This window comes from Carlito syrichta, unplaced genomic scaffold, assembly GCF_000164805.1.
Source record: "Carlito syrichta isolate Samal-C Ts95f unplaced genomic scaffold, Tarsius_syrichta-2.0.1 Scaffold311878, whole genome shotgun sequence".
Taxonomy (NCBI): Eukaryota; Metazoa; Chordata; class Mammalia; order Primates; family Tarsiidae; genus Carlito; species Carlito syrichta.
Genome location: NW_007255974.1, coordinates 281,803 through 305,872, shown reverse-complemented (window position 1 = coordinate 305,872; position 24,070 = coordinate 281,803). Strand labels below are relative to the sequence as shown.

Sequence of the window (24,070 nt, the reverse complement as noted above, 5' to 3'; positions counted from 1 at the left end):
TGTAGAGATGAGGTCTCGCTGCCCAGGCGGGTCTCGAACCCGTGGGCTCAGGCAATCCACTCACCTCAGCCTCCCAAAGGTGTGGGATTACAGGCTGAGCCACCGAGCCCGGCACAGAAAGCTTTTGAAATAGTCTCTCTGAATTCCTCTCTCTTGCCTTGGGGGAAGGGGCAGCACCTACACTCACATGCTGTTGGGGTGGGACTCACAGCGAGGCTGCCTCCAGAGGCCTCCCTGAAAACCTGTGAACTTCCCTTCCAACCCTTATACGCCCTTGATGTGTGCGAGGGGCTTACCTGGCTTTCACATTCCTCATTTAAAGATTTGCAATTTGGTGCCTCAGTCAAAACTCTAGCCTCCTTTTACACGTATTAGAAACTATGCATTACTATAAACCCTCTATTTTCTTGAAATCAGGAATTCTATCTCAAGTTCTATTTTTACAACAAAACAGGTTTTCTTAGAGTGAGTTTTACAGTTTTTTTTTTTTGAAGGATGAATCACAGTAGGAAATAAATAATACTTTACATTTTTAGACTTGTAGTTCTCAAATGTCTTAAAGCTTAAAAAAAAGTCCCACAACAGCTCTAAATGGGTGGAGTGAATATAGAGAAAAGTCTGGAAGATTACATCTTGGGAGTTGGGGGTGGTAAAGGGGGCACTTAAGAGAAATAAATAAGCCAGGAGTAAAAGGAAATAAGAAATTACCATTTTAAAAACCACCATGTACTGTATCATTATACTCATAGGTTTATATAAAGTTATAGGTACATACACAAAAAATTTTAGATAAAAGATAAATAGGCATTTAAAGAACTAAGCACAGTGCTGGGAAGACAGCAAGCACTGAATGTATGTTAGCTATTATTGGGAAATATTAGTTTTCCTGAAAGGCCATCTGTATAATTGTTAAGAAATTTAAAAATGACAGAATCGCCATTTAAAAGCCAGCTGGTTACACACCAATAAATAAGTCTCTTCATTAAAATAAATATAGTTAGAAATATTTAATGACTATCCTTTATACTCTTGCAACAAAGATGGTATGACATAGTTAAGTGGGATCAGTACATTTGAAGACGCAAAGACAGTTTTACCAAAACATGAACCACTAGAAAAGAAAAGCTAAACATACGTGGCACAGCACTTTGAAAATGGCTGGGATTAAACTCAATAAGATGTCTTCTCAGCTCATTTACTCCAACACCAGAAGGTCCTAAACACAAAAATTCACATACAGAAATCATTAGATGTGGATAAACAGAATTATGTGGTGAAATCATCATCTTACTCTCTCTACTGAGGAAACTTGAGAGCAAATGTTTTCAGGGAAATGATATAACTTCCCTTCTCATGAATCGGAACAACCCCAGGAAACTCTTGAGAATATTCCTAGCATCCCATGGAGTAACCCACACTGCTTCAATATTCAGAAATGAGATTGCAGGAGCCTGTCCCCCCAGGAAACTGCGTCTAATGTGGGATGCCAAGAGAATTAGCTGGTCTAATGGCAGATAATGTGAAAGATCTGCCTTTCTTCTTCCAATGATGTTTCTATTATAATCAGCCTCGACAGTTACAGGTTCTGTGATGTGCAGAATTCAGGGGCATATTTCTGACCAGGTTGCGACAGCGTCCCATGACTGCCTGGAGGCAGGGCTGACTTCATGAGCATAGAGTCTGGCTGGGCAGGGTCCATGCTTAGAAGGATCCCGCGCCTGGATTAATGCCCTGCCGCTGCATCTTGAACCAGGGGCCTTGAGTTTTCCCACTGGCCCTGCAAAGGATGCCTCTGGTCCTGACTGTAAGGCAGGTTCTCCTACTCGACAAGGACCTTCGCTGCTCACAGCTGAACATACAGACAGGATGGCATCAGTTACTACTGTTGCGGGGACTGGTTTTGCAGAGAAAGGTCTTGGTGGCAAAAGCAGGCCACCCTAGCATTGTATCTGCCCTGATCTCCAGCATCAAAGAGACAGTCTAGAAGACTGTAGACACTTTCTGAAAGAGGCAGTTGCTGATTTCTTAGGGAAATAGACTTTAAGGATTTGTTTTTAGGCTATAGACTAATGATTCAGTCTGGGCAAACACTCATCTATGCTTATAGAACAAATTCCAAAAAGGCAAAAATAATCTCAGGTATAAACTCATCATAACACACCTTGCTATTATCTAAGTTCATAAAAACCATGGCATACCACAGTCAATTGTAGACCCAAAAATTGCTTGAGACAACAATGTTTTATTTGTAAACACACATATAAAACAGGTTTGTTTGTTTTCAGTTGGAGTCTCACTCTGTCGCCCAGGCTAGAGTGCAGTGGGACGCTGCTCACAGCCACCGCAGCCTCCCCTTGCTGGGCTCAGGCAATCCTTCTGCCTCAGCCTTCCAAGTAGCAGAAACTACAGGCGTGAGCCACCATGCCCAGCTAATTTTTTGATTTATTGTAGAGAGGAGGTCTCACCAAGTTGCCCAGGCTGGTCTCAGACAATTCTCTCACCTCAGCCTCCCAAAGTGCTGGGATTACAGGCTTGAGCCACTGCTTTTTAAAAAGAAGGTATACGGGAGTTCATGGTGCGTCCTCCTTTTACTCCCACTACCTCGCAAGACAATGGAATCTAGAAGAAAAAAAACGTCCCACGGATGAGTCGTCAGTGCCCAGAGACGTACCCACGAGCACTATGAGGCGGTGCTTGTCCGCAGGGCGGCGCTGGTACCTCGTCACCTCCTCGTAAGGGGCCCCCACGGCGCTGTAGCTACTCTCAGAGCAGCACACGCCGGCGCGCAGGGGACACAGGTGAGACTTCCGACGGCAAAGGCGCATGCTGCGGCGGAAACCAGCTGCAGAGGCGACACGCACAGGGCATTAGAGCCAGGCAGGGGAGATTCCTTCTGGCTTCGGATCTGATAAAACAGAAGGCAGCGACTGCGATTCTAAAGTGCTCATTAAGATAAAGATAGGCCTGCCTGTCTGAAGTTAGAAGGTGGGGGAAATGTAAAGGAAAAATAACGAAAGGACCACGTGTGATCTCCAGAAACAACAAAGGCCCCAGGTGTGATCTCCCAGGTGCCCACCCTGGGCTAGGGCGGCACTGGGCATAGAGGGGCGAACGAAGCCAAGACCATTTTCTCATGAAATTGACACGTTGTGAAGGAAGAGAGACAGCAATCATCAATAACAACACAAACAAGTGCTTAGAATAAGATATATGGATGGGGAGTGACGGGGTGCTTTTTCAGGCAGGAAGTTGGCTTAGGGTGTCTCTGAAAGGCTGGCACTGGGCAGATGTCTGGATGAAGCAACGGAACCGCCAAGGAAGGCCCTGCGAGGAAGAGCAAGCCAGGCAGAGGGAACAGCAAACGCAAAGGTGAGGAGAGAGGGACGTGCTCAGAGTGTCCCAGGAACAGCCAGGAAGGCCCTGTGGCTGCAGGGAGATGAGCAGGAGAGCGTGGTGGGAAGAGGAGTAGGGGTGGCTGGCGCTGATCCCACAGGGACCTGTGGGTGGTTGTGGTGAGGTGTGATGGGAAGCGGTTGGACGCTTGAGAGGCGGGGTGGCATGGTTTGATTACTGCTTTTGAAGGGTTCTTCTGACTGCCATGGGGAGGGTGTGAATCATAGGGCAGTCGGTGTGGCCTCCGGGAAGAGCAGTTAAGAGGCCCCTGCTGTGGTCTGGTTGAAAGGCAGTGGCAGCTTGGGTCAGGGTGGAGACAGCAAGTCATTTTTTGCAGACGTCTACACTGACACACACAGACAGGCCAGGTGGTTGCAGGGCTGTGTGATGAGGCAAAACTGGACATCTGAGTCAGCATTTCTGAACTCCTGTACTCCTACTTAATCTGCCTTTTTTTTTTTTGAGTTGGAGTCTCACTCTGTCGCCCAGACTGGAGTGCAGTGGCTGCTCCCGGCCACCGCAGCCTCGACCTGCTGGGCTCTGGCGATCCTTCCACCTCAGCCTTCCAAGTAGCCGGAATTACAGGCATGCGCTACCACGCCCAGCTGATTTTTTGATCTATTGTAAAGATGAGGTCTCGCCAAGTTGCCCAGGCGGGTCTCGAACCCACGGGCTCAGGCAATCCACTCACCTCAGCCTCCCAAAGGCACGGGATTACAGGCTGAGCCACCGGGCCCGGCTAATCTGCATTTTGAGTCCCAGGGTTTTCTGGTATTTTTAGGACTGCCCCGGGTTCTCTCAGTTGCTAGAGCTAGGAGCTCTGTGTGTGTATAAATACATCCACATTTGTATCTACTTATTAGGGGGGGATCCAAAAACCCTGAAATTTATTTATAAAACATTGTATATTTATTCTTACAGGTTTAAACTTCAGTCACCTTCAAAGTACTCTCCGTTTGATGCAATACACCAATCAAGGCTTTTTCCACTGCTGAAAACAGTTTTTGAACTCGTCAACTTTGATGCCTTTTAGTGCTTCTGTTATTTTTTGTTTCACCTTGTCTACATCCGCAAAATGTTTCCCTTTGAGGACTTTTTTTTTTTTTTAATCCAGGGAAACAAAAGTTGCTCAGGGAGAGTGGGGCTATTTTTGGTAAAAAACTGCTGAACACTCAGCGTAGTATGGGCCACTGCACTCGTAAATCCCCCATCAGAAATGGGCTAACACGTTAAAAGAATCTCCAAAAAAACTTCCTTGAAGCCATACATAGCCTCTCACAACACTATCTGGTACACACTGATGCTGGTGAGTTCTTAGAACACTTACCTAGCAGAAGAAGCCTATACTACAAGGGACCCACCCTCCAAAATATAATTCTGGGTTTTGGGAATCCCCCTTGTATATTGGAAGCCCTGAGTTCATACTAGGACCTGCAATGCCAACCCAGCACTGCAGGAGTTTCTGTATCCAGAACTCCCTTCTCCATCAGTGAGAGTCCTGGCTCTTACTGTCTTCAAGGTACTTGCTAATTATATCAACCAAGGACACCTGTGCAGGACAGGGACAGGCAGTGCTGGCAGCCAGGCAGAAAGTATCAAAGCCCAGGCTAGATAAGGAGGGCATCTCTGCAGAGGCTGTAAGGTATTAGAGGCCAGGAGATGGCAACTGCCCTCCTGACTTTAACAACCTGTGCCCGGCCACCATTGCGCTGTGTGCAGATGCCCCCTGTACCCTTCTACACCCTACCACACTCCTTCTTCCCCACCAGCATGCAGCTGCCCAACCTGCTCAACCCTACCTGATGGCTTTGGGGCTGAATGATTCTGGAAGCAATCATGTTAAACTCTCAGGATAATTCCAAAGTACACCCAGACTTGGGAATCAACCTTCTAGCTTACAGATGCACAGTGCTACACTTCTCCCCCTGCCTCCCTGGAGAAAGAAGCCCAGAGGGTTTTACACGAGTGGTGCCTCATTCTTCAGAAAGCTCTGCCCCGGTGATGGATCACAGAAACGTGGCCATAAAGTTTAAGTTTAATTGTTAGAGAGTTGGTCTTTTTAGAAAGGATAGATAGATTATAGAACAGTCTGAAATAAAAAAATGAAAAGATTTGTGTTTAGTGAATAATTAAGAGGTACCCATTGGAGATTAGATGAAGAAAAATGAATAATCAATAGATCAAAACATTAACAAAAAGAAAGGACAGAGGGACAAGGAACATGTTTGGAAATATCAGCAAAAAAGCTTTCAGATGAGCATCAGTCTGGTATGAATGCAGTTTTGTGACAAAAACCCACCTCTCATTAATCATCACCTACCGATAAAGAACGTTTGCCCATGGCCAACAAATTCCTCCTTGTCTGCAGCACAGGGAACAGCAGGAGCAGAGTGTGTGAGGGTGAGAAGTTTACTTAGAAAAAAATGCATGGAAATTATTTTCAATTTTTCAAGTGACAGTTCAGTAGATGGCAGCACAGTGGAATTTATCCCCCTCCCCAGTGGCTTATTGAAGAATGTTCTAAGCATTTACCATCTTATTATTCACACACAACAAACTACAGAGAGACACTTCACAGAACGTTAACATTACACTGAATGTATTCTGTCGAGTACGGCTGATAACAAAAAGCTACTTTAGGCTTGTTTAAAGTTACAGGAAAGATACTGAGTCATAGCAAAAACATAAAAACTGGGTATACATTTTTAAACATACCTTAAGGAAACCGAATTTAAAAAAAAAAAAGAATAGATAAACTCGCTTTGGCTTTAACTTATACATATGGTGTTCATGCCAGTCCTATAATGAACCTCTTTGCTAGACATGGATTTTTCTTTTCTCCCTTTTAGAATGGTTCATTCTGGCCGTGTGCAGTGGCTCACACCTGTAATTCCAGTGCTTTGGGAGGCCGATTTGGAAGGATTATTTGAGGCTAAGAGTTCAAGACCAACATAGTAAAAGCCCTGTCTCTATAAAGTATAAAAAATTAGCTGGGTGTGGTGGTGCACTCCTGTAGTTCCAGCCACTCAGGAGGCTGAGGTGGGGAGATTGCTTGAGCCCAGGAGTTCCAGGCTATAGTGAGCTATGATCACACCACTACACTCCAGTCTGGGAGCAGAATGAGTCCCTGTCTATAAAAAAATTAAAAAATAATTACATTAAGATAAATAAAATAGTTCATTCTATATAAAATCAGTACAGGAAGTCCCCAACAAATGAACAAGTTCAGTTCTGAGAGCACATTTGTAAGTTCAATTTGTTTTAAGTTCAACAAATTTAGCCTAGGTACTCAAATAACACATTTGGCTATGTAATACTCTATGTATTTGACAGGCTATACTGACACCTGGTGGGAAGAAATAATACATTAAAAGATGCAGATGTGCATTGTTAAAGTTTGTAACTTGAAGGTTCGAATGTAGGGGACTTATTGTGTTCACTCTCTGTCTGCCAAGTGTTTCTGATTAACCAGAAATCTGAGAGGACAAAGTGAGGAAAACTGTGCCTAGCACCTAGGAAGTCTCTAAAGCTAGTTCATTCTCCTGCTTCTCCTTCCACTGGGGCATCACAAAAATTGTTATAAGCCCCAGGAAAACATGTTATAAAAATGTCTTTTTCAAATTGCTTTTTACTTAAGTTCTTTGTCATTTATACAGTTCTGTTCTGATCATTGAAATAATAGAGTGCCTTTGTTCCTAGAATGAACTGACATATACAACCTTTTTTTCTCAACTTTGTTTAAAAAACATGCATTTTAAAATACAAAGAAAACACACCAACATCAATTCCATCTTTTGGTAAGGAAGCACATTTTCTAACTGAGACATATAGCAATATGTTTAAAAGGGAATGTTTACTGAGGAATAGATTCATAAAACTGAATTACTTTCAATGTTCATTTTTAAATGTTTGCTATGAAACTGAATATTTTATTATTCATTTCACCCATAAAATATCCTATCTTTATCTTAAAAGTTATCTTGTCAAGTATCCACTTTGAGGTCCTCAAAGATCTTAAACATAGCCCTAACTTGGCGTACCCCCAAAATAAAAACAATTACCTTCTGAAAGTTCCTCTGGATATGTGGGTGAGTGCAGAAACAGACAGGAAAAAGTTAAGCCTGTGAGAAGCTCACATTAGCCATCAAATCAAGGCAAGTCACATAGCGAAGCATTCATGTCCACGTTAGCAAAAGTTGTAACTTGGCTAGGGCATGACTGGTGAAAAAACAACACACAATCGGGGACTCAGACACTGAACTGACCTGACTGCTGGTCGGGGACAGTAACTTTTTCTCCAAGTCTCTCCCTGATGACATTTCATCCATGAAGACTTTATTTGATTGTACAAGATGGGAGAAATTGAATGATAGAAACTAAAGGAAGGCAGCGGATGTGCACCTTCTTCCTCCTCTCCCAGAAGCCATATTGCCCAGCAGTGAAGGGGAGGACGTGGTAGAGATGGCCCACGAGAGGCGACCCGCAGCCTCTGGCCTGAGCAGCTTCTTTCTCCCACCCTTCGGGTCTGGTGTATACACTTGCACCTCCATTTCCCTTGAAGCCAGGAAATCCAACAAACTGTTTTCTTTGTTTCCTAGACATCTTGAAAACCCGCATTCCCTGTTTTGTTTTTAAATGTCATTCCTGATTAAATAGACTCTCCCATCACCTCCTGGAGAAACTCAAGAAGGTCACATCATTCCTCATTCGGAGTAGAAACCGAAACTGAAGAATCTTAGCTGCCCACGAAGTGGTCTAGTCACAGAAATAAGCATTATGAATCGATGCCAAGGGTTATTCATTTAGAGAAGATGCCAGCTGGGGGCTAGCTTTTCATTATTGAACTCCCAGGGGAGCGGGGTTCAGCATGGACTTGAGAGCTTCCAGTCTTTCAGTGGAGAGCTTTCCAGCGGGCAAGGGCAGCTGCTCGCCTCCCCGCAGGGCTGTGTTTAGAGAACCAGCTTGGTAACCATGCCCGTCACACTCCTGCGGTGCTTACTGTGTGCTGGGCACCATTCCAAACACTTTACTTGTGTAAATTATTGCTCCTGTTTAGAGTTGGGGAACCTGAAGGCCACAGAGTTTAAACACCAGAGGTAGTTCGTGAGTAATCAACTAGGAGTCATGCTTGGACAGTCTGGCTCAAGTTCATGGTCTCAAGTCTACCCACTAAGCCACACTGCCTCTCCTTTCACACCCCGTAAGTACTCCAGGACCTTAGCATGTGTTTTCCAGCAAAACAAAGAGTGACTGGAAAAAAGAAGGATGAGTATGAGCGGGAGGAATTAAAAATGAAGCCAATCCCAAACACCAAGTAGGTATAGACAGTCAAACTACCCCTACAGGTGACCTTCTAATGGAATTTAGAAACAACATAGATGGGAAGTAAATAATTTAGGTGAGTGGTTTTCAGCTCCATCTGTCTCAATATTGTCTTATTTTTATAACTAACATTTATAGCAATCTCCTTACTCTATGAAAGGAAATAATAGACTGGGTAATCTACTACACAGTTTTAAAAAAAAATGTTCAATGGAATACGAAGGAAACATCAATAGTAATTTATATTTTTAAAGTATGTATATAAAAATATAAATCTCAAGCATAACATCTCTGGAAAATATAAGAAACTACTAGATGCTTATATCTACCTATAACAAAGAAGCATGGATTTAAAAGAAGTAAGAAAATCAGAAAATGTTCCTTATATGAAATACAGAAACATGGAAAGAAAGCAGGTGAACACTAGAATAAAAAGTGTTCTGGTAAGTAATAAAAGACTAGACATATTTTGTATGATAAGAGAAAGAGGGAAATCGCCTTAATTTAGTTAGGAATAATATGTTAAAGCAATTAGAGACTGATTTAGTAAAGAAAATCAGGAAATACAGTATACTTGGAATCAGGTGAGTAATGTTAACATACCCAGCAGGTTGGCAGTTAAAAAAAATAACACTCTGTGGGCCTATTTTGTTACTAATGATGTGAACGTTATTTTGAAGGATAGACACTTGATACTTACCATGTGTCATCAATAATAACAAATAATATAAAGAAAATTGATTCAGTATAGACACCACACTTCCCAGTTTCTCAACTAGGTTACTATTATAACCCTAAATATGTGTTCAACTTATACCAAACTTTGCAATATCAATTAAAAACTGGTACCAAATACTCATTTTTTTTTTACTTACCAGATTCAAATGTTTCTTCATCTACATTTCCATGGAGGCAAAAATGAAAAATGTCACTGCATTACTGCCCACACTGAGTTTATATTTTTGAGTCAAATTCCCCCACCTATACTTCTGCTCCCCTCCCCCATCTTTCGAGGTCCCCCCCCCAATCAAGGTCAAGCCAAAGGTGTCTCTAGGGCCTATACAAGCCTAAAATGAAATATGTGGTGTTCAGCAGTTGAGCTGTAATGACAATCAGGAGTGCGGCAGGAGCTTAAAATAAGTAAATAAAAATCACAAATAGAGGAGACCAAAGAGAATAAAATTTGAAAAGAGGCCCAAAGGGTAGGGAAAACGAGCTTGCAGAGGTGGGAGGGGCACACCCTACCTGAAGTGTTGGGGACCTGCAAGGGGGGCAGGGTGGGAGAAGCAGGGAACCCATGAAGATCTTGGTTGCCTAGGCTTATTCAGCCCCTGAGAAAGATGAGCAATGAACCAGCTACCTCGCTGTTTAAAACCATTCTTGTTAGCATTTTAAAAAGAGATTAGGGCTGGGCATGGTGGCCGTGCTTGTAGTCCTAGCACTCTGGGAGGCTGAGGTGGGAGGACTGCTTGAGGCCAGAAGTTTGAGACCAGCCTGGGCAACATAGCAAAACCCCATCTCTAAAAAAAAAACTAAATTAAAAAAAAGAGGGATGCAAAATTAGACAGCTAGAAATGTTCTGGAGGGCAATTTGAAATATATAGCAACATTTCCAGTGCCTGCACCCTTGCATCAGGCAACGCTGCCTCTAAGGTATACGCATGCATGTGAAATGATATAGTTATAAATAGCTGCTTGTAACAGAAACAATTGGACATAACTCAAATGTCTACAAGTAAGTGATTGTATAAGTGCACAATAACCAATGTGCTGTTAAAATATAAAGAGGCTTTTTACATACTAAGATATAATCATCCCCAAGGCATATAATGTTAAGTGAAAAAGCCAGAAACAGAACAATGTCTTTCATACCATCAAGGGCATTTGCATTTATATTTGGGGAAAAAACTGTGGGGATGAGAAAGAATAAAAGAGAAAATTACACATCATAGCTTGAACAAGGCAGAGTGTGTCTGGAGGCACACTGAAAGATCTGACCACATGCAGTGCCCCAAGGAGAAACACTGAGTAGGGAACACAGCGGGGAGGGGCTTCTGAATGAATGTACTTTTGTGATTTTTTGAATTTTGGACTATGTGAATATATTACCTAATAAATTATAATTCAAACTGTAGAAAGGAAATAAATATTATTGCAAGTTTAAAAATGTACGCTTGGTAAACATAGCATCAGCAGTATTCTGTACTTGTTCTAAAAAATAAATATAAATCTTTGAAATACTCACTATTTTAAAATTTGACATTGTTCTTTCGTTTCTAAAAACTAGGTAAAGCTAAGACGCATTCACCTATGATACTAAAGTCTCTCCAACTAATCTCCCAACAAAACCCTAGTGATTACTGAGCCAATCCTAGTTCTGCCACTAAATGTGAAAAATATTTTCTCAATTTACAAAATAAATACCAGAGATGTAAAAAGCTTTCACACATGAGGGATTACCCCCCCCAATGGAATTATCTTTTGGAGGGTGGGCCCCTTGTAGGACAGGGTTCCACTGATGTATACCAGCTATCGTTGTTGTAAGAGGCTGCATTCAGCTTCAGTGGATTTTTTTTTGGAGATTCTTTCAATGCGTTTGCCCATTTCATGATGGGTGATTTACAAGTGCACCTGCCCATGCCATGCTGAGGGTTCAGCAGGTTTTGACCAAAAACAGTATGACTCCCATGTCCCATCCTCCTTATTCAATGAGTAACTTTTTTTTTTTTTTGATTCCCTGGTTGAAAAAAGTCCTCAGAGAGAAATGTTTTGCAGATATGGAAGAGGTGAAACAAAAAATGGCAGAAGCACTAAAAGACATCAACATTGATGAATTCAAAAGCCATTTTGAGCAGTGTAAAAAGCATCTCAATAGGTGTATTATACCAGAGAGTATTTTGAAGGTGACTGAGGTTTAAACATGTAAGAATACACAATTTTTTAATAAATAAATTTCATCTTTTGGGGTCTTCTCTTGTATTTTTGAAAATATGGAAACCTATTACTATCTATCTATACTAGACTATATCAGAGAAGGCATCAAACTTAATAATAAAATGCATATTTTGACCCAGCAATTGCACTACTAGGGATCTCTGTAAAAGAAAATAAATCAATATATAAAAAAATATATCTGGACTTGTATGTTCACTGCAGCACTATTCACAATAGCAAGATCGTGGAACCAACATAAGAGCCCACCAACAATTGACTGGATAAAGAAAATGTGGTATATATACACCATGGAGTACTATGCAGCCATAAAAAAGAGTGAAATCATGTCCTCTGCAGCAACAGGGATGGAGCTGGAGATCATCCCCCTAAGTGAACTGACTCTGAAACAGAAAACCAAACTCCACATGTTCTCACTCATATACAGAAACTAAACGGTCACAAAGATGGAGATAACAGACCCTGGGGCACCAATAAAAGGAGAGGCATGGGGGGGAGGTTAGGGTTCAGAAACTACCTATGGGGCACAATGTTCACTATCTGGGGAATGGGCCACCTGAGACCGAGTCCCCAACACAACACAATATGTTCACATAATGAGCATGCATGTGTACTCCCTAAGTCTAGGTCGACTCAGTCTTTGTCTAGCCATTAAAATATATACACACATATATTTTGCTTTTTAAAAATGATATTGTAGCCGTGCTCGGTGGCTCAGCCTGTAATCCTGCGTCTTTGGGAGGCTGAGGTGAGTGGACTGCCTGAGCCCGCGGGTTCGAGACCCATCTGGGCAGCGAGATCTCATCTCTGTAATAAATCAAAAAAATCAACCGGGCGTGGTAGCGCATGCCTGTAATTCCGGCTACTTGGAAGGCTGAGGTGGAAGGATCGCCGGAGCCCAGCAGGTCAAGGTTGCGGTGGCCAGGAGCGGCCACTGCACTCCAGTCTGGGTGACAGAGTGAGACTCCAACTCAAAAAAAAAAAAAAAATTATATTGCAATATTTTATGGCATGTCACAAATAGCACAGGGGTCTCCAAGTGTTCCACCATCTGAGCTGAGTGTTACGAAGTATTTCTGAGATCATTTATAAGATGCTGCTTTCTAGAATATTCTCTGGTAGGTTGGTGGGAGCCTGGAGGTGCTCCCACAGGTTCTCCTTATAAGTGTCAGAACCACTGAAAAAAGGTGGGCTGGGGGGTTATTTTATATATTTCTTCCAGAGGAAAGGCTGTAATCCCTTTGGTTGACTGCTCCAGATCATCTGTGACTAGATGGCTACAGGTACTTTCTATTTCTTCTAGTAGGAAATCAATCAAGAGGAAACGTTACCTGCTTCCACACATTTCTCATCAATCTTCATGTCATCTTCTATAAAAGAGCATAGAAAGGGGAAAACAGAATTTAACATGTATCCACATTAAAAACAAAACTCCTGGGTGTAAGCTTCTGTCCATACAACTCAGAGCTCCTTCCAAAACATTGCTCTTACCACTCAAGCTCACCTGGAGGGAAAAGGACTCCATTGTATTAGATGAAAATGTATGAGCCAGGTGGCTATGGAAGGCTATAGGACATGAAAGTTCAAGTGTAAATGCACAGGTTTTGAATGCCAGACTTCTCCCATATAGGATAGGTTTGAGATAATTCATGAAAAGCTCAGGCACATGGTAAGAACTCAATACATGTTAACTACTTTTACCCTTAGCCAAGGCATATAGAAGATAACTAAAGGATATCACTTTAATTGTTTTTTCTAGAGACAGGGTTTCACTCTCTGAGACAATTATAGCTCTCTGCAGTCTCAAACTCCTGAACTTAAGTGATCCTCCTGCACCAGCCTCCCAAGTAGCTGGGAGTACAGGTGCATGCCACTGTGCCCAGGTAATTTTTTAAATTTTGTAGACAAAGTCTTGCAATGTTGTTCAAGCTGGTCTTGAATTCCTGACCTCAAGAGATCCTCTCATCTCGGGCTCTCGAAGACCTGAGATTACAGGTGTTAGCCACCATGCCCAGATTACAGGTGTGAGCCACCATGCCCAGAATATGACTTTAAAAACCACTTATTCCAGCTCCTCAAACCCTCCACGAATGAACCCAACTCAGCTGGGAAGGCTGCCATCCCTCCTCTCCTTCACATTTTTTATACTACCGTTAGAGTCAGGGTTGTGGTTCTTCCTTTGTGCCTTTGCTAATGCTGTTCCCTGGATGTGTAATGCTTCAGAGTTCATCTCCAACACTGAGCTACATGAACACCCTGCTGTGAGCCCACAGAGTTTCTTCTTCCTGTCATCCTGACCTCCTGCCCCTGCACACCTGCTCACCTTGGTGGCCACGTAGGTGTTTACCTCCTTTGTTCTCCTAGACAATGCCTCAAAAGCAGGAAATGTCTTACTAACTTTCAAATACGCTTGCTAGAGTGTCTTGCATGTAAGTGAGCCATTATTTATTCAGCTGAATTTTCCTTTGAATATCAACATAGTTGACTTGAATATATGTCCTGGAAACACTTTTTTTTTCTCCTTCAGCATAGTCCGTCTTGTGCCAGCAGGGCCCAGCAAGTCCCAGGTGCTCACTGAAAGAGTTTTAATAAATGAAGTTTCTATATAGCTTCATTTGGAGGGACAAAAGGACTCCATTGTATTAGATGAAAATGTATGAGCCAGGTGGCTATGTACAAAGCATAGTCCATATAATAAGCTGTAATGTCATAAAGTATCATTATCACCCCCTTAAAAACCACATCATTCATTAGTGCTTTTAAATGAAATATGAAAATCTTTTTGTTTTTCTGAGTTGGGATTTCACTCAGGCTGGAGTGCAGTAGTATGATCATCTCACTGAAGACTCTACCTTCTTGGCTCAGGCGAGTCTCCCGCCTCAGCCTTCTAAGTATCCAGGACTATAGGCTAGTGCCACCACTCCCAGCTAATATTTTTGATTTTTTGTGGAGACGAGGTCTTGCTAGGTTGCCCAGGCGGGTCTCAAACACAAGCGATCCTCCCACCTTGGCCTCCTAAAGTACTGGGATTATAGGCATAAGCTACTGTGCCTGCCCTGAAAATCTTTATGAAATAACACTGTCTCGTAGAGATAAGGGCACAGATAAACTGGTGACACAGCAGAGATATGCAGTGCCATCATCCACTCTCTTTCACAAATTTTGAGATTATTTTTCAGATTAGCTATTTATAACAACAGTGAGTTCATTAATTCCCAGGACATAACAAAGTTATTTCTTAAAGGCAAACAAAAAATGCAATGGTCATTTTTATTTTCCAGATCCAGGCTCAGAGACCATGTGTGAATCTCCAGGGACAGCACAAGAAGCCTTGACTTTTCTGACATGCAACTCTGGGGTCTAGAGATAGGGCCACTGATTTTGCTTATTACCCCCAAGACCACAGAGTCCCTAGCTCACACCCAGGTGTCCCTTCGCAATTCTCAAGAGCGCAACCTGCAACATGATCCTAGGCAAACAAACCGAAGCAGGCACCATGGACTTGTCCCCCACCTCCCTCTGCCCCCATTTCTGCTTCCATCTGCCTGTGTCACACACCTCTCCTGTCCTTGGGGGACACAGGTTGGAGCTCTGTACTCATGGATCAGTTTTCAAAAGTCATTCTTCTGTAGTCCTCTGATCTCCCTTTCCAATTTCAGGGGTGAAATGTGGGGGTTGGCTACAGGGACTTCACTCTTCTCTCCCCTCTCCACAAGTGGGCAGCATCTTGCTTTCTTGCTTGAGTGAGTGTGTGTGTGTGTGTGTGTGTGTGTGTGTGTGTGTGTGTGTGGTGTGTACATGCACACGTGTATTTGACATCCCAATGAGTCATCTGGATGGCTGAGAATGGAGACAGGAAAGGGATAATAACTGAAGGTCCCATTTGCCCCCTTGCTCAGAGCCCTTCAGACAGACGAAAGCTTGAATCCAGACTGCATTGACAACTGTTCTCACCTTCTCTGAACCTCAGTCTTTTAATCCACAAAATGGGAACAATAATAACAATGTCCTTACAATGTTGTTTTTATGTCACGTATAGTCAGTTGAAACAAAACAACTAATCAGTTTCACAACCTTTACTGAGTTCTTATCATGCTGTGTTAAACTCTGGGGCTGCATATAAATGTTACTCACTTCTCTTTTCTTTATTCCTCTCAGTGTTAGTACAATTATACTTTGCTTGCATTCTTTTGACTGACAACTTTTTATAAATTAGTGTTAATGCCTACTGCCCTGTAGTAGTAGCACACTACTAGGTATATAGGAAGAGCTTAATAAATAGGTAAACTGAAATGAAGTGAATTTTAAAACTGCAGGACATTTCTAGGAGACTTTGGAGATGAGTTTTTTCCTAAATACTATTTCTTACCTTCTTCCATAGATATTGCTGGGTCCAGGCAAATAATTGAAGCAGGAAAAAAAAAAAGAACACAATAGTCTATGCTACCGTTTCTCAGATTAATTTACAACAAGAAAAGCAAAATGCCAACATTATTGTAATTAAGTTAATATTCCGGGTTGATTCTCTAAAAGTTCAGGGAAGATTCAGTGACAGAACGCTAACCAAATGCCATGTCCAACAAATACATGTGTGGGTCTTGTTGGAAATGAGACTCTACTGGCTTCTAGTAACTCCCACTCCTTTTCCTCCCAATTAGCTCTGTAAGGGTGGCATTCTACTCGTTTTTGAACTAGTGTGCTTAGTATAGCATATTTTAGGAACTCAAGTCTTGAATGGAAGGAAGGAAAAAAAAGAATAAGAGAGAGAGGGAGAGAGGAAAAGAAGCAGGGATGACAACTTAAGGTGTCATCCTTAAGATAAGTGCATCTTCAGTAAACAACTTTTTAATAAGCATCTGCAAACTAACATAGGACTGGAATTTTTCAATAACTCTTGACAAATAAAATTACATGTATCTCTTGACTCAGTAGCCTGCCTCTGAGATTTTTTTCCCCCTATGTCAAGATTTAAGCAGAGCAGAAAAATACGCAATAATATAATTTTTCTGCATCATCTAAACTGTTCAAAAGAAAAGAAATGACCTAGTAGTTTAGAAAGTGATTATACTTCATCAGAAACATCCCCTGAAAGTGGTGGCCCTTTATTCAGTGGCTCCAGCCCTGAGGTTTCTGGACTTAGAGGTTTGTGAGGATAATACTAGAATGATGTAAACTATTTTCAGGAGAGGCCTTCCAAAAAGTCAATATAAATTGCACTTAAGCTACATGAGCAAATTAAATGTCAACCAGTGGCCACACTACAGGGAGTTATCAGATGCTGGTAACTAATTCATTTTTTTTTTTTGAGTTGGAGTCTCACTCTGTCACCTAGGCTGGAGTGCAGTCACATGATCACTGCTACTGCAGCCTCAACCTCCTGGGCTCAGGCAATCCTTCCTCCTCAGCCTTTAAGTAGCTGGAACTACAGGCATGTGCCATCACACCCAGCTACTTTTTAAATTTATTGTAGAGATGAGGTTGCGCCAAGTTGCCCAGGCTGGTCTTGAACCCCTGGGCTCAGGCAATCCTCTGGCCTCCATCTCCTAAAGTGCTGGGATTACAGACATGAGCCACCATATCTGGCCTCTAATTCACGTTTACATGCAACTTTGAGAAATAAAATAGGAAGGCAAATTAAATAATTATTTCAATCTAGTTTGATTTAAAACAAATTTTTTTCAAAACATGAGAGCGGTAACTAAAATTTATCACTTTGAAGATTATGTCATGAAAATGGTTCTTTTTTTTTTTTTTTTTTTTTGAGTTGGAGTCTCACTCTGTCACCCAGGATGGAGTGCAGTGGCACACCCACAGCCACTCCAGCGTCAACCTGCTTGGCTCTGGTGATCCTTCCACCTCAGCCTTCCAAGTAGCCAGAACTACAGATGCACACTAGTAAGCCCGGCTAATTTTTTGATTTATTGTAGAGATGAGGTCTCACCAAGTGGCCCCGGCTGTTCTCTAACTGGTAGACTTAGGCAATCCCAAAGTGCTGGGATTATAGGCCACTGCACCTGGCCATGCAAATGTTTCTGATAATTTTTTTTTCCTTTGAATCTGGTCTCTGTCACACGGGCTGGATTGCAATGGCACAATCACAGCTGACCACGGCCTCCGCCTCCTAGGCTCAGGCAATCTTTCTGCCTCACCCCCTTGATTAGCTGGGACTACAAGTGCACACTACCATGCCCAACTAATTTTTAAATGTTTTTCTAGAGGGAAGAGATCTCGCTATGTTGCCTAGGCTGGTCTCGAACTACTGGACTCAAGTAATCCTCTCACTTCGGCCTCCCAAAGTGCTGAGATTATAGGTGTGAACTTCCACACCTGCCTATAATATGTTAAATTAAAAAAAATTAAAAAAAATTAAAAATGGTATTGCAGCTATTTCTGTAACCGTGTAAAATATATATTCATAACTGAAATGTAATATGAAAATATCATCAATGAGAATAAGTGTTTCCTTCTTTCAAAAATGCCTTCATAGTTGTCATCATGTGAGAAGGACCAAAAAAACCCTGGAATTATCTTTTGAAGAGTGTAGCACAGGCTTCCCTTGCTAGGTAAGTATTCTGGGAACCCATCGGCATCAGTGTACCAGCTAGCATTGTTGTGAGAGCTTGCGTTCAGTTTCAGTGATTTTTTTTTTTTTTTTAAGATTCTTTCAATGCATCTGCCCATTTCATGATGGGTGATTTACGAGCACAGCTGCCCATATAGAGTTGAGTGTTCAGCGGTTTTTGACCAAAAACAGCATAACTTCCGTGCCCCACCTTCCCTCTTCACCTGATCTCAATCCAAGCAATTTTTTTTTGTTTCCCTAGATGAAAACAAGTCCTCAACGGGAAATCTTTTGCTGATGTGGAAGAGGTGAAACAAATAAATGGCAAAAGCACCAAAAGGCATCAAGATTGACAAGTTCAAAAACTGTTTTTGAGCAGTGGAAAAGGTGTCTCGACAGGAGTATTGCATCAAATGGAGAACACTTTGGAGGTGACAAGTTTAAACATGTTAGAATAAATACACAATTTTTAATAAATAAATTCTGGGTCTTTTGGGTTCCCCCTCATATCTTTTCAATAGGAGAATAAGAAAAACTGATTTTGGCTTAGAGAAGTGAGATAACACAGTGGGTGAGGGCTTGTCATGGCAAAGCTGGCCCGGTATTGCTGTCTATTCTAGTATCCTTCTAGGCTTCTCTCCCGGTGCCCACCCCCTTCCTTAACTCCTCTCTAGGGGCCATCTAGGGTCATTGAAGAAGGGCCTTATTTCACAGGCTCCAGCTGGTCTTTGCCAAGCTACAGCACCTTTATTAGGACAGAAAGTGGTTCACAAGCTCTTGCCACCATGGGTTCCTTTACCAACCACTCCTCCCTGCTGTTTGAATAATATTGTCCAACGTTCAAACTGCATTCAGTAAGTGACAATTCAGTCCCGTATTTACTCACCTAAGGCACACATGGTTGTCAATCAGTGCTTCTAAGATAATAGAACCCAGATGAAGGCTTGCATGTGGCTATGCAGCCTAGCCTGCCAGTGGTGTGTCACGCACATATGAGCTACAGAGATCTTTGGGGGACTTTAAGTCAGGGAGGGATGACTTAAGGTGTCATCAGCACAAGAACAGTTGCATTCTCATAAATGGAAAATGCTTCTAAATCCAAAGGAATGAATATCTAAGGTAGAACGCCAGATAGCTGGCTGCCAGAGAGATTGTTTGAGGACAGTGGGGACATCTAGAGATCCCCTCTTGGACACAAAGCCAGCCCTGGGAGTGGAGGGGAGGCTTCCCCAGACATATGCTGGGCTCCAGGTGGCCACACACTTACATATGGTTGATTTGAGGCAGGTATGAGGCTGATACGGCTGAGACCACCAGAATTCCCGTTGCTTCCTATGCAGGAAAAAAAAACAACACAGTGAGATACACACACACACACACATACACACACACACACACACACACACACACACACACACACACTGTATACATACAACAATAACAAAATATCATAAACCAAAAACAAAATCTTAAGCACCCCAACTGACTGAATGGACCTCCTCTGGTCCAAGGGAAATCTGAAACACTGAATTTTGGTCATGATGGGAATACGGTCAGACATCCCTTTTGGAGTGTAGGCATAATTGACCACATTAACATTAAAAAGAGGTCATAAGACTGACAAAACAGACTCTGTGGCAAGAAGATACCAAATTCCAACCTGACTTTGGCATAGCATTGCCTGGTACATAGCCCAAAATACATTTCTTTGGCATATTTTGAAATGGCCCTACAGAGCCATCTTTTGTAGGGGAAATTTGCCTCTAGAAAATCTTCCTTTCTAGGTCTTTCTCAGATCCAGGAGAGATTTAACTAAGAGTCTGATACTTTTTAGGATCTGAAAAGAGAACCTGTCTATACTCGCTTAAGTCTTGCAGAAAATCTTTGAATCCACCTATGGCCTGTAAGCTACCTAGCTTGGAGATATCCCACCTTTTCAGGCCAAGCCAATGTAAACCTTACTTGTATTAATTTATACATTTGCTTGTAACTTCTGCTTCCCTAAAATGTATAAAACCAAGCTGTAACCCAACCAGCTCAAGCACACGTTCTCTGGGCCATTAAATATTTTAGAGTTTGACTTTTTCATCAACAACAAAACAAAATGAACTCAAGCTAACCCAGGTGAAAAAGACCGGAACAACCACAAACAGAATGTTTCTTAACATTCTGCTGCCTCCACCCAAGAGAAAAGGTACCAAACACATTCTCCAAACACATAACCTTTCTCATCTCTTTTCCTGTCTCACAGGATCTTTGCAGAGCAACAAAGAATGACAATCTTAGCCATGACCATGAGTTCACTCTCACAGAGCTTCAGTGAATGACCCATGGTAATTTGCCTCTCGGGCATGTCAGCCTGTTGTTAATGGTTTCATTGGAATTTTCATAGCATGTTCTGATTTCCCTCCTAGACTATCTGAGGCTCTCCACAGATAGTCCTTTAGAAGACTCTGTTCCTTCTTCAATCTCTAGAACCACTCCTGGGCTCCAGGGCAAGGCTCTACCTTTCCTTAGCATCTGAAACCTCTGCTGATGTGTTCTTCTTCCCCTGGGTCCCTTTCCAGCAACTCCTTTGGGCAGGTCTTCCTTTCCTGACCTCCTTCAAAGCAACTTTCTAAACAAAGACATTCTCCTTCCTTTATTCAACACTATGAAGTCTAGAGCAAGAGAGATCTTGATGATTCTCCATTCTTTGCTATTCAATTGTAATTTCCAGAACTGCTGCATCAGCTCCACTTGTGAACTTGTTAGAAATGGAGAGCTCAGTCCCCTCCCAATTAGAATCTCTGTTTTAATAAGAGCCCAGTTTGGCCAGATGCACCTCTTTTTTTCAGATACACATTTTTCAGAAGCACTGATCTAGCTGAGTCTCTCAAACTTCGATGTGCATCTGAGGCATTCATTAATACCTATCTGGGCCTCCCTAGATCTCCTGCCTCTGACTCTCTGGAGATCAAACCAGGACATCTCTGCATTTTAAACCAAGCTCCCCGTGTGATTCTACCTCATATGAGAGTTTTGAAAGGGCAGTTTGGTTCACCTTTCTCACTTTAGAAATGAGGAAACAAATCCAGGGAGGTCAAACAGTGTGGGAAAGGTTGCACAGAGGCATCTAGGCTAAACCTAGAAAGTCATGGGCTGGGATTTAAAAGATTTGGGTTCTGGTTTTGCCTTCTTTCCTTAGGACCTTGGACAAATCTCCTAAAACCTGAAACTTAGTTTTCCATTTATGAAATGGGGTTAAATGCATGTTGAGGCATCATGAGGCCTAAATGATTCATGAAACCTTACTGTCAACTCTTAATTAGCACAGATGTACAAGGTATAGTAACAATTTTAATGGTATAAAAAAATCTGCCCTGTCTTTCATGCATTCTTTCAGAAATATTCTCTGCACGATTCAGGTACTTTAATTCACAGCACATGTATTCCTAGAACCCAGGTTCTTGATTCCTAGTTAGGAGACTGCCCCTCAGAGTAACTATTTCCCACTTTTAAACCTTCTGCTTGTTCCCTGGTCACTCCCTGGTTAGTTTACCTTGAAATCTGATTTTTCTCCCTCTCTCTTTATCTTTCTGTCTCTCTCTCTCTCTCTCTCTCTCTCTCTCTCTCTCTCTCTCTGTGTGTGTGTGTGTGTTAGTCTCTCCATCTCTCTGTCTTTCTGTCTCTCTTTCTCTTTGTCTGTCTGTGTGTTTATGTGTGTGTTTTTCTCTCTCTGTTTCTGTCTGTCTCTTCATCTCTCTATCTCTCTCTTTGTTTCTCTGTCTCTCTGTCTGTCTCTCTCTGTCCCTCTGTCAGCCTGTCTCTCTTTCTCTTTGTCTGTCTGTGTGTGTGTCTTTCTCTCTGTGTCTCTCTTTCTGTCTCTCCATCTCTCTGTCTCTCTGTCTCTCTCTGTCTCTTTCTCTCTCTCTCTCTCTCTCTGTCTCTCTCTGTTTCTCTGAGACAGAAAGACAGGAAGATGAAGAGACAGACAGAAACAGACAGAGACAATCTCTCTGTCTGCCTGATTCTCTTTGTCACTGTCTCTTTCTCTTTGTCTCTCTGCCTCTCTCTCTGTCTTTCTGTCTGTCTGTCTGTCTGTCTCTCTCTCTCTCTCTCTCTCTCTCTCTCTCTTTGTCTCTCTCCCCCTCTCTATGTTTCTCTTTCTCTGTCTCACTTTCTGTTTCTCTGTCTGTCTCAGTCAGCTCCCTCTTTAGAGTTCACCCACCCTCACCTTTCTTTTCTGGGAGCTTCTGGTTTCTCATTCTTACAAAATGATGTTCTATATGTCTCCACATGTTTCCATTCCTCTGGAGGAACAGGGAATCTTTCTCTCAAGTCATGTCCACTTGCCAAAACTATTTGCTACCTTAGTATAAGCAATCAACATCTAACTCTCCAACTGACAATATTGCTATTCCACACTCCTTTAGATGGGTACTATGCTCCCCAAATGCCCTTTCTGGAAGAACTTTCTCTCTATTCTTTCACAATCTTCCAAAATCAGATGTGATTTTCTACCTGCAGAAAGTGGGGGAAAGGCCAGGCACGGTGGCCCACGCCTGTAATCCTAGCACTTTGAGAGGTAGAGGCCAGAGGATTGCCTGAGCCCAGGGGTTCAAGACCAGCCTAGGCAACTTGATGAGACCTCATCTCTATAATAAATCAACAGATTAGCCAAGTATGGTGGCTTGCACTTATAGTTCCAGTTACTTGGAAGGCTGAGGAAGGGGGATCACCTGAGCCCAGCAAGTCAAAGCTGCAGTGGCCATGATTGTGCCACTGTGCTCCAGCCTGGGCAACAGAGTGAGACAAGAAAGAAAGAAAGAAAGAAAGAAAGAAAGAAAGAAAGAAGGAAGGAAGGAAGGAAGGAAGGAAGGAAGGAAGGAAGAAAGAAAGGAAGGAAAAAAGAAAGAAAGAAAGAAAGGAAGGAAAGAAAGGAAGGAAAGAAAGAAAGGAAGGAAGGAAGGAAGAAGGAAGGAAGGAAGGAAAGGAGGAAGAAAGGAGGAAGGAAGGAAGAAAGAAAGAAAGAAAGAAAGAAAAAAGGAAGGAAGGAAAGAAAGGGAAAAATCAGCTACTTGCCTTTAAAAGACCTGTCACTCTTCTTATGAAGAACTCAAAAACCTTGTCTCTGCCCACCTGCTCTTCCTTAGAACAGCATTGCTTTTCCTACCACTCATCACACGCACCTGAGATGCTGCGTTGGAATGCAGATTCTTGTCTGCATCCATATCTGTTGAATGAGATTATCTGGGGACAAGGCCCAGGAATCTGTATTTCAGCAAGATCCCCATTAATTTTTATTCGCAGTAAAGCCCAAGAGATGGGAAGAGGGAAAAATTGTTTGTAGACATCAAGGACCTCTTTTCCCAAGGCTCTGAGAGATGAGTGACTCCTCAACAGCCGCGGCAGCCTGTGCTGGGGCAGACTTCTCACCAAGACGTGGCAGTAGACTTGGTTCTAACTCTCTCCCCCAGTCCCCAAGGGCCTCTCTGTTTTCTGAAGGAGAATCAAGAGACTCTGAGGCTTCTTCTCTCATGCTGTCCTTGATACGACACTTGTGTGGACTCTGCTACTGACACACGGCCTCTAAATGAAACTCAGTTCTTATTTTCATATTATATTTTCATGTGGCAGTGACAAAAAGCAGCAGGACAGTTTCCTATGGTCTCTTCTATGTGCACTAAATCAATAAACCCGTCATTCCTGTGTGCTTCTTGCAAGACTCCCCTCAAGCCTCCTACCACTGTCTGCCACTCTCTGACCACAAGGCCTAATCTCAATAGGCCTTTTATCCCTATGGGTGCCCTTCAGCCCCCAGCTCGGGTCATCATCCCTTATTCCCTATGCTTTAATCCC

The 24,070-nt window shown here is 42.5% G+C and overlaps 1 protein-coding gene across 5 annotated transcripts in view; it reads right to left on the bottom strand.

Annotated features, from left to right (window-relative positions):
• Positions 1-24,070, bottom strand: part of MPP4 (membrane palmitoylated protein 4) — a 52,683-nt gene that overhangs the window by 9,298 nt on the left and 19,315 nt on the right. For 2 of the 5 annotated variants that reach the window (XM_021718165.1, XM_021718166.1), the window contains 4 exons: positions 19,497-19,561; positions 5,714-5,755; positions 2,672-2,842; positions 1,136-1,216 (listed from right to left, as the gene is read on the bottom strand). In XM_021718165.1, the coding sequence (XP_021573840.1) occupies positions 1,136-1,216; positions 2,672-2,842; positions 5,714-5,755; positions 19,497-19,561 (359 nt within the window). Of the gene's footprint in view, positions 1-1,135; positions 1,217-2,671; positions 2,843-5,713; positions 5,756-7,454; positions 7,470-9,590; positions 9,612-12,998; positions 13,038-16,036; positions 16,055-19,496; positions 19,562-24,070 lie in introns of all 5 variants that reach the window. The other 3 variants (XM_008069244.2, XM_021718163.1, XM_021718164.1) reach the window with 3 other exon arrangements.